General features: G+C 43.9%; 1 protein-coding gene across 2 annotated transcripts in view; it reads left to right on the plus strand.

Annotated features, from left to right (window-relative positions):
- The window catches only part of SCUBE1 (signal peptide, CUB domain and EGF like domain containing 1), a 157,246-nt gene that overhangs the window by 72,887 nt on the left and 72,110 nt on the right, over nt 1–12,249 (plus strand). The window contains exons 6-7 of one of the 2 annotated variants that reach the window (XM_071551543.1): nt 4,638–4,754; nt 6,997–7,086. In XM_071551543.1, coding sequence (XP_071407644.1) covers nt 4,638–4,754; nt 6,997–7,086 — 207 coding nt within the window. The remainder of the gene's footprint in view (nt 1–4,637; nt 4,755–6,996; nt 7,087–12,249) is intronic. The other variant, XM_071551545.1, reaches the window with a different exon arrangement.

Consider the following 12,249-nt stretch of genomic DNA (forward strand, 5'->3'; position numbering starts at 1 on the left):
CCCCCAAATGTCTTGTTTTCTTTGTTCTTGTGTTCTACAAGAAGTTAACTTTGTTTTGGCCAAAGATGGTTTGTAATTTTGTGATGTGGGGGTTTTTGCTGTAGAAGGTGCATTTGGGGATGGGTAAGAGGGATTGAGGGATGGAATGTGGGAATGGTGACAGTGGCTCTGTTGGCAAAATGGTAACAATTTTTCTACCTTCCCATGGGTGCAGAAAAGGGAAGAACCAGTTTAATCCAGACCTTGCTTGTAAAGCAACACAAATAAAGCAAAGTGGATTCTGACTTGCAGTATTTGCAAGGTCCATAATGATAGATGCATTGATAAGTAAGTCTGCTAATGGATTTAATGATAAACCCACCAGAGCTGTCACATTAAGAGTGTGAATTCCTATTTTTAAAGGATGGCTCTAGTCCTGGTTCCATTGCACACAGTCTGGTTTCCCTTTTATTTCTTGGAAAACTTGCAGCTGTATCCTACATACTGTTCTTCAAAGAAAAGCCCTGAGTGATGTATTCTTGAAACTGAAGATACAGACACAATTAGCACACAAAATTAGAAGTTGCTCTGCACAGGTTGAAATAATTGACCCCATAATTGTTATCAGGAAACTTCAGAACTGAGTCGTTCATGGCTTCAGTGGGTGTTGGATCTGACTCCAGCAGCTCTGCATTCCTACCTGGGAGTTTTGTGGGAGGCAAAATCAAAAGGGAGTGAACCAACATGGAGCATGCTTGGTGCTTTGCACAGGGTCAGCATTTTTGAGGCAGTCTGTCTTACACTTCAGGTGTTTCCCTCCTGAGATCTCCACCGTGTAAACATGCTGCGATTATACTGGTTTCCAAGTATAAATTTAAGAGAATCACCTTTGAGCATCACCCAGAAGTTCCCCAGGATGTCAGACAGCCTGATTTCTGCTCAATATTAAGAGGCTGCACAGGGCCAAAGGCAAAGGAACTGAGAAAAGTTGCCTTTATGGTAATTCCCCCTCTCAGTGTTTCTCAGAAGTGAACGTTGCGTGCTGTTAATGGTAGAGCAGCATCAGCTGCATTGGGGAAGAGGATGCTTATTTGCGTTGTCTGTTCCTTGTTTCCTCAAGTTATATATTCTTTGGGAATTTCAGTATCCCTTTTCATGCTGAGATGGTGGCAGGAGGATCAGAGCCTCTTGCAGAACGTTATTTCAAAATGCCTCAATTAACAGAGTGAAAAGCTTCAACTTACTCTGTGCCCTGTGCTGTTGAAATTGGAGTTGGAAGTAGAATGACCTTTTGGTGACAGATCTCTAAGTGAGGATGCAGAGCTTGCTTTGGAGGACACCAACCCCTAAACCCACAGCACATCCTGCAAGAATGGGCCAAGATTTCATTTAAAATAACTTCTTCTAGCCCTTCCAAACACAAAGGAGTAGCCAGATAGCTGGGACAGTAATTGTGAGATTCCAGTTTGTGCTCATCTCTTTGTTACTGGAAGCTGAAAAAGTAAGAGAAGAGCTGTGGCAGACACACACCTGCAAGTGGCAACCTAAAAGAGTTACAGACAGATAACAACTGAATCTTCTAAGGAACCCTCACTGCAGCTACTTCTGTCTGCTCCCTTCAAGAACAATGATTTAAGGAAAGAGGAAGATTAAGTAATTCTAAAAATCCTGTCTAGTATATTTACAATAAAATGCCAAGTGGCAGCTTTTCAGCTCCTGCTGACAGAGCTCTCATGCCACTATTTGCTCTCAGGACAAAGATCTTCAGAATGTTAAAAATGTAGATAGAATAAATAAAACAAGCAATGCTGCATGCACAGCTTTATCACATGAAAAAGAGATGCCCGTGGATTTGTGTACATTATATATTTAGTGGCCAATTTAGTTAAAGAATTACAGTGTTTGAGTTGTTGCAGAAATCCACTCTACAAGACCTGGTTTGTGATAAATTCTGTGGCATCTGAGCCACGGGATATATTTCAAAAATGGTGAAGCAGCAAAAGTGAAGCAGCAAAAGCAATGATGTTGCTCTGGTTTTACATCTGCTGTGTGGGGATCAGTATCTCTGAGTTCTTATTGATACAGATATATAGAGAGATATATATAGATATATAGAGATATATTCTCCTTTGGTTAAGAAAACCCCCAACTACATTCCATCTCTTTCATTGTAACATGATTTACAATATTTCAAGGTGATCTGTGTCTGTCAGAATTTACCATTTTGCCTCTTTCTGTTTGCCTCTGAATGAGTCTGCAGAGTCCACATTTAGCAGAAATAATTTTTGAAAGAACACTTTGTGAATTATCAGTATTATTGCTTTAATTCTTTCTGACAAAAATGGAGTAGATCTGGATGTCCATTTGCTTTTAAATAATTATGATTTTCTTCCTCTAGGCAAGTGTCACTGCCACAGAATTAGGGCTGGAAGAAAATTGAAATGACATATTTTACAACTGCATTTTGTACCCGTTTCACCTGCAGAGCTGTCAAGCTTCAGAATTTTGGCTCAAGTTGCTTAAAACAAATAAATAACTTGTAGTCTAGACAGAAATTCAAACCCTTGAGAAACATGATTTAGTGATGTTTGTAGGAGACAGGAAAAGGAACTGACCTACATGTGTGTTCACTGCCTAGGCAGAACAGGAACCAGTAACTTTAATAGAGAGGGAAACTCTCACAGAAGTGTGTGATTGTGAAGGGTTCACTGTAAATGCATCAGTGTGGAGTTCTGCAAGGACAAATACAGCAAGGAAAAGTTCCTCAGGTTTACATCCCTCACAGCGAGCATGGTGAGGTATTTTCATCCCTTCCAGCAGAGGCTTTCAGCAAGGAATGCCAAAAATAACCTCTCTAAAATATGGGCTTTGTTGCTGATTGCACTTTAAAACCCTCAATAAAAACACTGAAATGTATTCAAACTTTTTTGGCGTGAGCAACACCTGTAAGTTAATTTGTGAAGGCACAGAAACACTGAATGAGCCTCCACATGGTGCTGGAGGCATCATATGGGGTCAGGAGGGAGGGGATTTACCTTACCTTGGATTAGCACAGACCAGAGGAGCAGAAAGAAGTGCATGAGGACAGGCAGAGTGTTGATTTTTCAGCATGACTTCACCAAAAGGGTGAAGGGATTTAAGAATGGAGCATTGGCATAAAATTTTGTTGGTTTGTATCACAAAAAAAAAAAAAAAAGACAAAGTGTTGCTGTGTAGTGAAGGGCAAGAAATGTTGCAGAATGATTTGCTTCAGGTGTTTGGTTTTTCTTTTTCACAAAATTAAATGACTAGTTAAGCTGTAAAAGAAGGAGAAAGAATGCCCGAGGGTGGCTGTTGCTTTGGGGCATTTTTTAATGTAATTTATTGGAAGTTCAGGATTCTTATGACTTGGGGTATGTGGGTTCAGTTCCCCCCCAATTCCCATTTCCCAGTTTAGTGCACAGCCTGCCCAGCTCCAGGGAGGGAACATGGGTCAGGCTGCTCCCCATCTTTCCCACTGGCACTCTCTCCATTGGGTAATATCCCTGGAGAGTGAGGTGCAATGCAGGCGACTCTGAGGTGGTTCTGGCACTGAGGCTCTTCCCTCCCTGCCCCTGGGCAGCACAAGGGTTTTTTCCAGGTGTGCAGTGTGAAGGACCAGGGATTCCTGCACCTGCAGTGGCCTCAGGTCTGTGGTCCCTTGAGAGGTGGGCAATTCCCTTTGGGATCTCTGCCGAATCTCGGGACTGAAGGTGTAAACTCACAGTTCCCATGCTGGCAGGAGGTTGGACGGGAATTCTCTTGGGGGTGCTGGGGTGGGTCTCCCTCAGCTGCTATTTTAGCTACATTTTAAGCTAAATATTTCTACTTTAAGCTAAATATTTTAGTGATTACTGAGAGTGATACCACTGCTCAGCACTGAGGTGCTCGCACCAGAGGTGGGAAATTCTCATTTCCACTTACCGTGACTGAAAATTCCAGTCTACTCCATTTTCAGAAGGTCCCATTAAAGCACTGAGGGTCACTGAGATCAGGGGGGATAGTAGATGAGTTTAGCCCTCCTGCCTGGCATAGAACCTCACTTTAGACTTATGTTTTGAAACCCTGTTAACCATTTTACTGGTTTTACTGTATACTGCAATTTTCTGCCTTGGCTCTTCTATAAAATCTTTCATCTAGAAGGAAAACTCTGCTATAACCAACATGAGTAAGTTCCTTCTGATTGGTGAGAGCCAGTATTTAAATTAGTGTAGTCAGCATTTAATTACTGTAACATTTCAGAACAAGAAGGGGAAGCAAGAGAGATGCTGTCTATAGACTTGAAAATATATATATATATAAAATAAAATACACATGCGTATATATTACCATACTGTTCATTTCTTCATGCCATATACACCATGGATATGGAGCTTTTAGGAATAGATGGAATTGGGTAATCACTTCTAATAAGATTATTAACACAGACTGGGGAAATGTAGCACAGACTTTCCTTTTCCTTTCTCTTCCTAACTTCATGGCTTGAGGTTAATGCAAAAACAAGAAGAAACAAAATAACTGCAACCAGCAACGTTGTGTTACTTTATGTCTGGATATGTGACTGCTGGTCTGTGTGGAGACTAACTGGTTCGCTTGTGGTTTATCTATCCGTACGTTGTATACATTCCCGCGGCTCGCAGTGACCTGTAACTACGGGAACGGCGGCTGCCAACACACCTGCGACGACACCGACGGCGGCCCCGTCTGCGGCTGCCACCAGAAGTACGCGCTGCACTCCGACGGCCGGACCTGCATCGGTGAGTGCTGCCCCGGGGGTGTCTGTGCTCACCGGGGCTGTGTCGGACAGCCTGGGCTCTGTCGGGGGCCCCCAGGTGACAGGAGTGTCACCAGGAGTGCCTGAGGTCAGTGGGACACAGCGAGCAGCTTTCTGTGCATGTGCCCTCCAAACGTGTGTGACTTGTTCATAACTCTGTTAATGCTGGAGGTAAAAAGGTGCAGAGCATGATCTCCAGTGGAAGTTCAGCTCTTCTGTTCTCCTCAACGAGTGGAGACTTCAGGTTGGGAAAATGATCTTCTTTTCCAAGGTGTTATCAGGGGAAATTAGTCCGCAGGATGTGGTTTCTTCCCCACTGGATGTTTGATGGTTCTGGAAATTACAGCTCTCATGGTGAATAACTTTCATTCAGAGTATCAGTAAGAAGAAGCTGTTCAGGAGATGGAGCATTTTGGGAGATGCTGTGCAAACAGTTATGATTATAAAATATGTTATTTGCTTAACACAATTTCTTTCCACTCTGCTTAAAGAAAAAAAATAAAGAAAAAGAAAAAAGGGTATTTTGCATAGTGCAAGTTAACATTTGAAAACTCTTGGTCACAAATCAGAACCTAAATCCATAATGGTTTTCATTGGTGAGAGCAGGTTGTATTGAATGGATAATTGATCTTCTGTTTATTATCGTTCACTAATATCCTTGGATCCTCTTTTATTTTGTCCAGCATGTCAGAAATTATTTTAAAAGCTGTGTACACTGCACCTGTTTTTTACTTTTTTTTTCCATTTTTGTAATGTAATACATACAACTCCATGTTACATTCCTTGGTCTTGTGATGTAAGCCTGTGCTGATTTTCGTCCCTCTAAATAGTTCCTTCTCTTAGAATACTTTTAATTTTTTTATTTCTTTTTTTTTTTTTACATTTTTATTCCTGCTTTCTGGTGATGGTTCCTGATTGCCTGTCTTGTCTGATAACTGACGTTTATTAATTATTTACAGAGAAAAAAACAAAAACAAAACTCAAACAAAAGCCTCTATTGCAGCCTGATCCCATCTAGAACTTGTTCAAAACAAAACAAAACAACTTCTTGCTACCACTCAACCATGTAGAGTTGCCACAAACCAAACCTGCCAGCCTCCTCCTCCTCCCTCAGTGATTCCAGTGTTTGCTGTCTTCAGTGGTGTGGATATTCCAGGCATCACTGCAAGAATGCAAACTCCTGCAATGCCACAGAAACACTTGTTGACCCTTTGTCTAACATATTTTGTCCTTGTTTGCTTGACTTAACCTTTTATTTTTTTTATTATGTTTGCTGCATGTGAAAGTCCCCACTTGCCTTTTCGTTTTTGTTTTCCTAATCAGCATTTCCCTTCTTCTAGCAATCATTTTATTTACCCAGCTGCTGCTTCTCCTGTATCAGAAACCTTTAATTTTATTTCACCTACTGATCATCTCCTCCCACTCTTGGGACTGTTTCTGTGTAATTCTAACGAAGCATAACCAGAGTCTTCACTTTGCTGTGTGAAACTCTGACATAGGATAGCAGAGATCACCTTGTGAAACAACCTTTGCCATCATTTGCTGACTGCATGCTCCTAAAACCACTGAACCCTCTTCTTGCAACCTCTTTCCTAGCATTGAATGTTTAGCTAGTAGTGTTCCATAGACAAGCAGGCAACCAGCACTGCCCAAATTGATCTTTTTTTGTGTTTGTTTGGTTTGTTGTTTGTTTATTTTTGGTGTTGTTTTTTGTTTCATTTGCATGCTGTTGTTTGGTTTCTCTTCTCTGACGTGTCAGTGTGTACAAGACTATGGTGCATCCATCACCGGACTCTTCTGCTCTCTCTGTCTTAGTCCTGCTCTTGTCCTCTGCCTGCCACCTCCAGATCCTGGTGCCACCATTAGTTTGTCCCTGGTAGTTTGTTTGACTAGCCTTTCTGAGTTTCAGTTTTCATCATTAACACCTCTCTGGGGCACTCCTGCTTAGCTGTCTCCTCCAGTAGCAATCCAGCCTCCCGTATGTTGTTAACTACTTCATAGTTGACCATTATTCCTCCTCATCCTCTTCCCCCCTCCTTTCCCCAAACACCCTTTCATTTTTTCCTGGGGTCTCAAAGGGAATTAACTCTCTAACGGGGATTTAGTGCTCTCATGCCTTGCTTCTTGGCTTTGGCTGTGCCATGCCAAGAAACTGTCTTAGGCAGTGGAAAATTGGGCTTGTGATTAACCAACTGCTCCATGTTTGTCCCTTACTTGTGTTTTAGAGAAGGATGAGGCTGCAATTGAGAGTTCTGAGTACAATGCCACGTCAGTAGCTGATGTGGACAAGCGGGTGAAACGGCGGCTCCTTATGGGTAACACTTTTCTTCCACTTCCTTTGTTGTGCTCTCACTTTTGTCTGTGTATGTGTGGGGGGGAGGTTCTCTTCTGGTCTCGTTTGGTTTTGGTCTCCTTTGCTTTTGGTTTGGCTTGTTGTGTTTTGTTTTGGTTGGTTTTTTTTAACCTGACTTCACCTGTGTGCAAAGGTCACCAATTTTGTTAAGTTCTCATCTGTTGTACAACTTCATTTCTTGTTTTTAAACTTCTTTTTTTCCTAATGCTGCAGCTTTAATGTTCAGTTTCCTCTGCATAGAAAGGAGCTTTTGCCATTAACCTCACTTACCTTATGCAAGCTACTTTTTACATGTGAGCTGAGTGTTTGTGTGTGTGTCTTGCTGTAGGATTCCTGAAAAAACCTCCTGTTGCAGACCTCCCTATTGGCTTAAAAGTGAATGATGATGATGATGATGATGGTATAAACCAATGTTCTATTACATATGTGGCATTAAATGAACAACTCTATTTGCCCAATTAAAATTTCCTGTACCTGTGATCGAAGTGTAAATATTATGACTGGAAATTCATTTATTTCCTTTGTGCAGCTCTTTTAGTAACCACTGAAAGATCTTTCCCTGGTGACTAGTGAGCTCCGGGTGTGTTGTTCTTTCAAGACTGAAGCATGGCTTGTTTCTCTGTGCTGGTGGAGCCTGAGAGTGGAGGGGAATACGAAGGGCACTGAGCAGTGGAGATAATTCTTTAGCTTTGCTCTCAGTTAACCCCCTGCACAGCCCTGGGCTTGTCTTTGTCACATCATATTTGTGGCTGTCAGGGAGAGTGGGAGCCTTTGGGAGCAGAGAGGGGAGCATGGCTGGCCCTCTGCCAGGCTCCTTCCATGTGGCACAGAGCACAGAGCAGTGGTTTGGAGTCTCTCGGGGGTTTATTGCTCTCTATTTTCCATTGTGATGCCCTGCTCCCCACATGGATTTACTTCCACCAGGTTTTAAACACAGTGAGCACTGGTGAAGTGTGCCCAATGGGCCATTCACAGACATGGATTCCCCAGCCGCAGAAGAGATTCTGGCAGGACAAGACTCTGCTCTCTTCCTCTGGGTTATTATTTCATTTCCTCAACCCCTTGAGTCCTTTGCAGAGTGTTCTGCTGCCTTTGGCTCTGGCTGTGAGCACCCACACCTCTCTGGAGTGATCCCCCACCCCAGAGACCAGAACCCTCCCTTGGAGCTCTGAGTTAATTGCTGGGCTAATTGTTGCAGTAGGTGACAATATTTATAAAATTTCCTTATCACTTAAGTCTTGTCACCTGTGACAACCATCCCCTCACCAGCAGTGCAGCCCCTGTGTTGCAAATGGCTCAGTGTTGGAATTCTGTAATGGTGTTGGGTGACAATATTCAGGTAGAATCTCTTCCCCCCCCCGAAAACCTGGGCTTATGTCCCTTTATTTTTAGATGATCCATGATTAATTTGCTTGCAGACCTAGCAAGTGACCTGTATCAATGTATTGTTTAATGATACACTATTTCAAGTAATTCAAGCCAACTAAAGCTGTGAGACAGCTCATCTTGCTTTGGAAATGTGCTATTAACCCTTTTAGCTGTAATTTCAGTGAGACCCATAGTCTCAAAAGAAACCGGGGGAAAAAATGTGCCAAAAGGCCTGTAGACCACTGAAAAATGCAGCCCTCTGTGTTTAAATGGTGGGGTTGCCCAGCCATAAATTGTATGTACAATACAGTTTAGAGGTGCTGAGCAACATCATGCACTGTGTTGATGCCTTACCTCTGACAAAAGGAATTATCCAACATGAAAATAAACTCACACTGCTTAAAGGAGTCCAGGCAAATAGCATTAAAAAGTTTAGCATTAAACAGATTAGCAAGTCTTCTTAGTTACATTACACCAGGTCTGCAAGTTCCAAGCTGAACACGGACTGTGGAAATAGGTTTTAGGAGATGGTTAAAAATCCAGTGTGCAAAATACATTGTTTAATTCTTCAGTACCTCCTGTATTAGCAGGAGGTGCTGAAGAGAACTGAGTCTCTCCTTAGAAAAACATTAACTAGAACAGAGAAGTAATTTAATTAGTGAGTGAAATCTGAATGGGTGGCTTATTCCTTAGGGACTTCTCCACTTGTTCCTACTGATTTCTCATGTTCAGATTATCTTTTTTAACAGTCTTAATTCAAAAGCATGATGGCATTTCCATGAGATTCCACATGTCTTCAGATGTTTTCCAAGCAGCTGTTTTAGAATGGAGTGGGAGGCTCCTCAGGAAACTTCTTTTCCCAGCTTTTCTGAATGGGCTGTGATTTTTGGCCCTCCTGCAGGCAGTGTGGGGAGAGCAGGGAAAGCAGATGAGTTTCTGTAATTGTAGCAGTCTGATGAAAGGTGCTTTCTGTTGCAAGTGTGAGCTGATCATTTCTATCCCCTGCCATTTGCTGAAAGTTTCTGTGCTCTGTATAACCTTTAATATCAGCCCAGGCTAAGAATAAGCTGGCACAGGGTGACTTCAGGACAATTGAAATGCAGCAATATAGATAAATACACTTTCTCCTTTCTGTTAGATGCATTTTGGTCTGGATCTTGTGAGGCAGACAAGAAACTGGTCTTCTTTGATGACCCACTAGAAACTTTTCCTTTAGAAACATCCAGTGATTGCTGGGAATTTTCCCCCAACTTTTTCCATAATGTTTGGAAAGAGCCATGTCCAGTCTGTGGATTAGGAAGGAACTCACCCTGCACAAGTGCACACACATCCAAGCATTGAAACCCAGAGCTGGCCCACCATCTGCGGGTCCATTTCCATCCCCCTTGTTGCAGAACACCCTGCACTTACTGTGGGGCACAGCCAATGTCTTCAGGCCTTAAACATCTGATACAGTTTACCTTGCACTTAGTTGAGCTCTGCCTTCAGCTCTTAAAACCATGTTCAAATCTCTGGTTTGTTTGATACAATGCAATTTTTCCTGAAAATATTCCCAGTGTGTTTCTTAGGAGCATCACAGAGACCTTCTCCCATTCACTTTACCTTCTTTTCCTTGGGCTCCTGTTTGCCATGACTGTTTTTCCTGCCAGGAGACTGCCCTGCCCGGTGGGAGGAGTAGGCTGGTGCCTTTCACACATTGCTCGGTCCCAGTCCAGCATGAGATTGCATTTATTCATGTTCCCATCTGTCCTTTTGTTGTTGCAGCCCTGGATGGAATTCCCAGCTCTCACAGCCCCACAGCTGTAAAGATGAGGCATCCATTAATGTAGCTCTTTATCATCAAATAAATTGTAAATCATCAAGTCTCGTGGGTTTAACATTCTTCCTGGGCACTGTCTTTTGCTCAGAAAGGCTGCAGGGGTTTTGTAGAGCAATTATCTGAAGCTTCCTTGTACTCAGAGCTTGGCAATGTGGGCACCAAAGCAGAATTTACGGCATCAGTTTTGCCACTGGGCTGCCTCATTACAAATAAGTAATTTTATGATGTACTTTTTCACATTTTCTTTAACAGTGCAGTCCCCTGTTGCTGTGCCATCTCCACAGGCCTTACCAGACTGCTTGAGGTGTTTTAGTAACACAACCATGACATTCTGTCCAGGCTGTTGGTTGGATCTTACCCTCTGATCAGCTCTTTTGAAGCCCCATTTCTCACTGTTTCATTTTCCTTCCTGTCCCTTTGGCAGTCAAAGCATCAGGTTCATTTGGGCCTGACCTCAGGTGACTCAACAACTGCCCAGGTTATGTTCATCTCCCTCACCCTCTGTCACCTTTTCCACTCTTTCCAGAGATCACTGTTACAAGAACTCACTTGAGCAATAATATATTTTTGCTCTGGTTGTAAGTTTGGTTCCTTTTTGTCACAAGAAGAGAGTTCTTTTTGGTGTAGCTAAACCTCACAGGACATTGAGCCCATCTTGCGGTTAAGGGAGAGCAGTAATTTCCCTTGCATGATTAAGTGTAATAATGAAAGGACAGCAACGCCATTGCCACCCATGTCAGCAGAAACCCAAACTCTGCACAGAAATTCAGTCCTTCATGGGACCTGTTCAACTCACTTTGTGTCAGGGCAGCTGAACATTCTGCCATTGGACACTGACTCCTTGGGTCATCAGTGAGGTGGTTTGCAACCCACCTGTGGGAGTTTGGGCTTTAGTTCCAGCCAGGCCTCAGTTGGGCCTCAGTCTCATCTAAGCCTCAGTTAGGCCTCAGCCCCAGCCAGGCCTCAGCCAGGCCTCAGTCAGGCCTCAGTCTCATCTCAGCCCCAGCCAGGCCTCAGTCAGGTCTCAGTCTCATCTCAGCCTCAGCCAGGCCCCAGTTCCAGCCAGGCCTCAGTTGGGCCTCAGTCCCAGCCAGGCCCCAGTTCCAGCCAGGCCTCAGTTCAGCAGGCCCAGAGGATGTGACATAGATTAGAGGGGACAAACATCCCCTGAGTTAAGCAACCAAAGATACATTTCATATCATCTGACATCATCCAGAGGTATAAAAAGAGAAGCAGGTGGAGCTTCTGCCTCTTTTGCCCTTCCCTCAGCCCCATCAGGCCGCCCTGCCCTGCCCTGCCCTGCCCTGCCCCGCCCCGCCCTGCCCCGCCCCGCCCCGCCCCGCCCCGCCCTGCCCTGCCCTGCCCCGCCCCGCCCTGCCCCGCCCCGCCCCGCCCTGCCCCGCCCCGCCCTGCCCTGCCCTGCCCCGCCCCGCCCCGCCCCGCCCCGCCCTGCCCAGGTGAGGCCTCGCTGCCTTCCCCCTGTGTTATCCATGGAGGGGAACATTTGCTTGGTAATTTGTCTCCTCTCTTGGTGGGAGTTTTCTCTGGAAGAGTTTCTGGGTGGTTTTGTGGGGTTTGGGTGGTTGAAATCTGTATTATTTGGTGGGGTGACTCAGTAAAGTTGTTACTATTTCTGTGGTTAGAATCTGTATTGTTTGGTTGGGTGACTTGATAAAGTTATTATTTCCTTTCACATTTGCATATATGTTATATATGTTTTTAATTTTCTTTTCTTCTGTGTAAATATAAACCCCTTGCCATTTAGAGTTCCACTTCTAGTTTTTCCCTCCCTCCTTTTCCCCTGGGGAAGGCTCTGACAGGCCGTGGGGCAGTTGCATTTTGCCACCCTAAGCCAAAACACCACCTCAGATACAGTGGTGCAATTCCATCATCCCCTTGGAGCTGGTTTTCAAGATCCCTACAGATGGTTTAACTGTC

This window comes from Pithys albifrons, chromosome 3 (genome assembly GCF_047495875.1).
Source record: "Pithys albifrons albifrons isolate INPA30051 chromosome 3, PitAlb_v1, whole genome shotgun sequence".
NCBI lineage: Eukaryota > Metazoa > Chordata > Aves > Passeriformes > Thamnophilidae > Pithys > Pithys albifrons.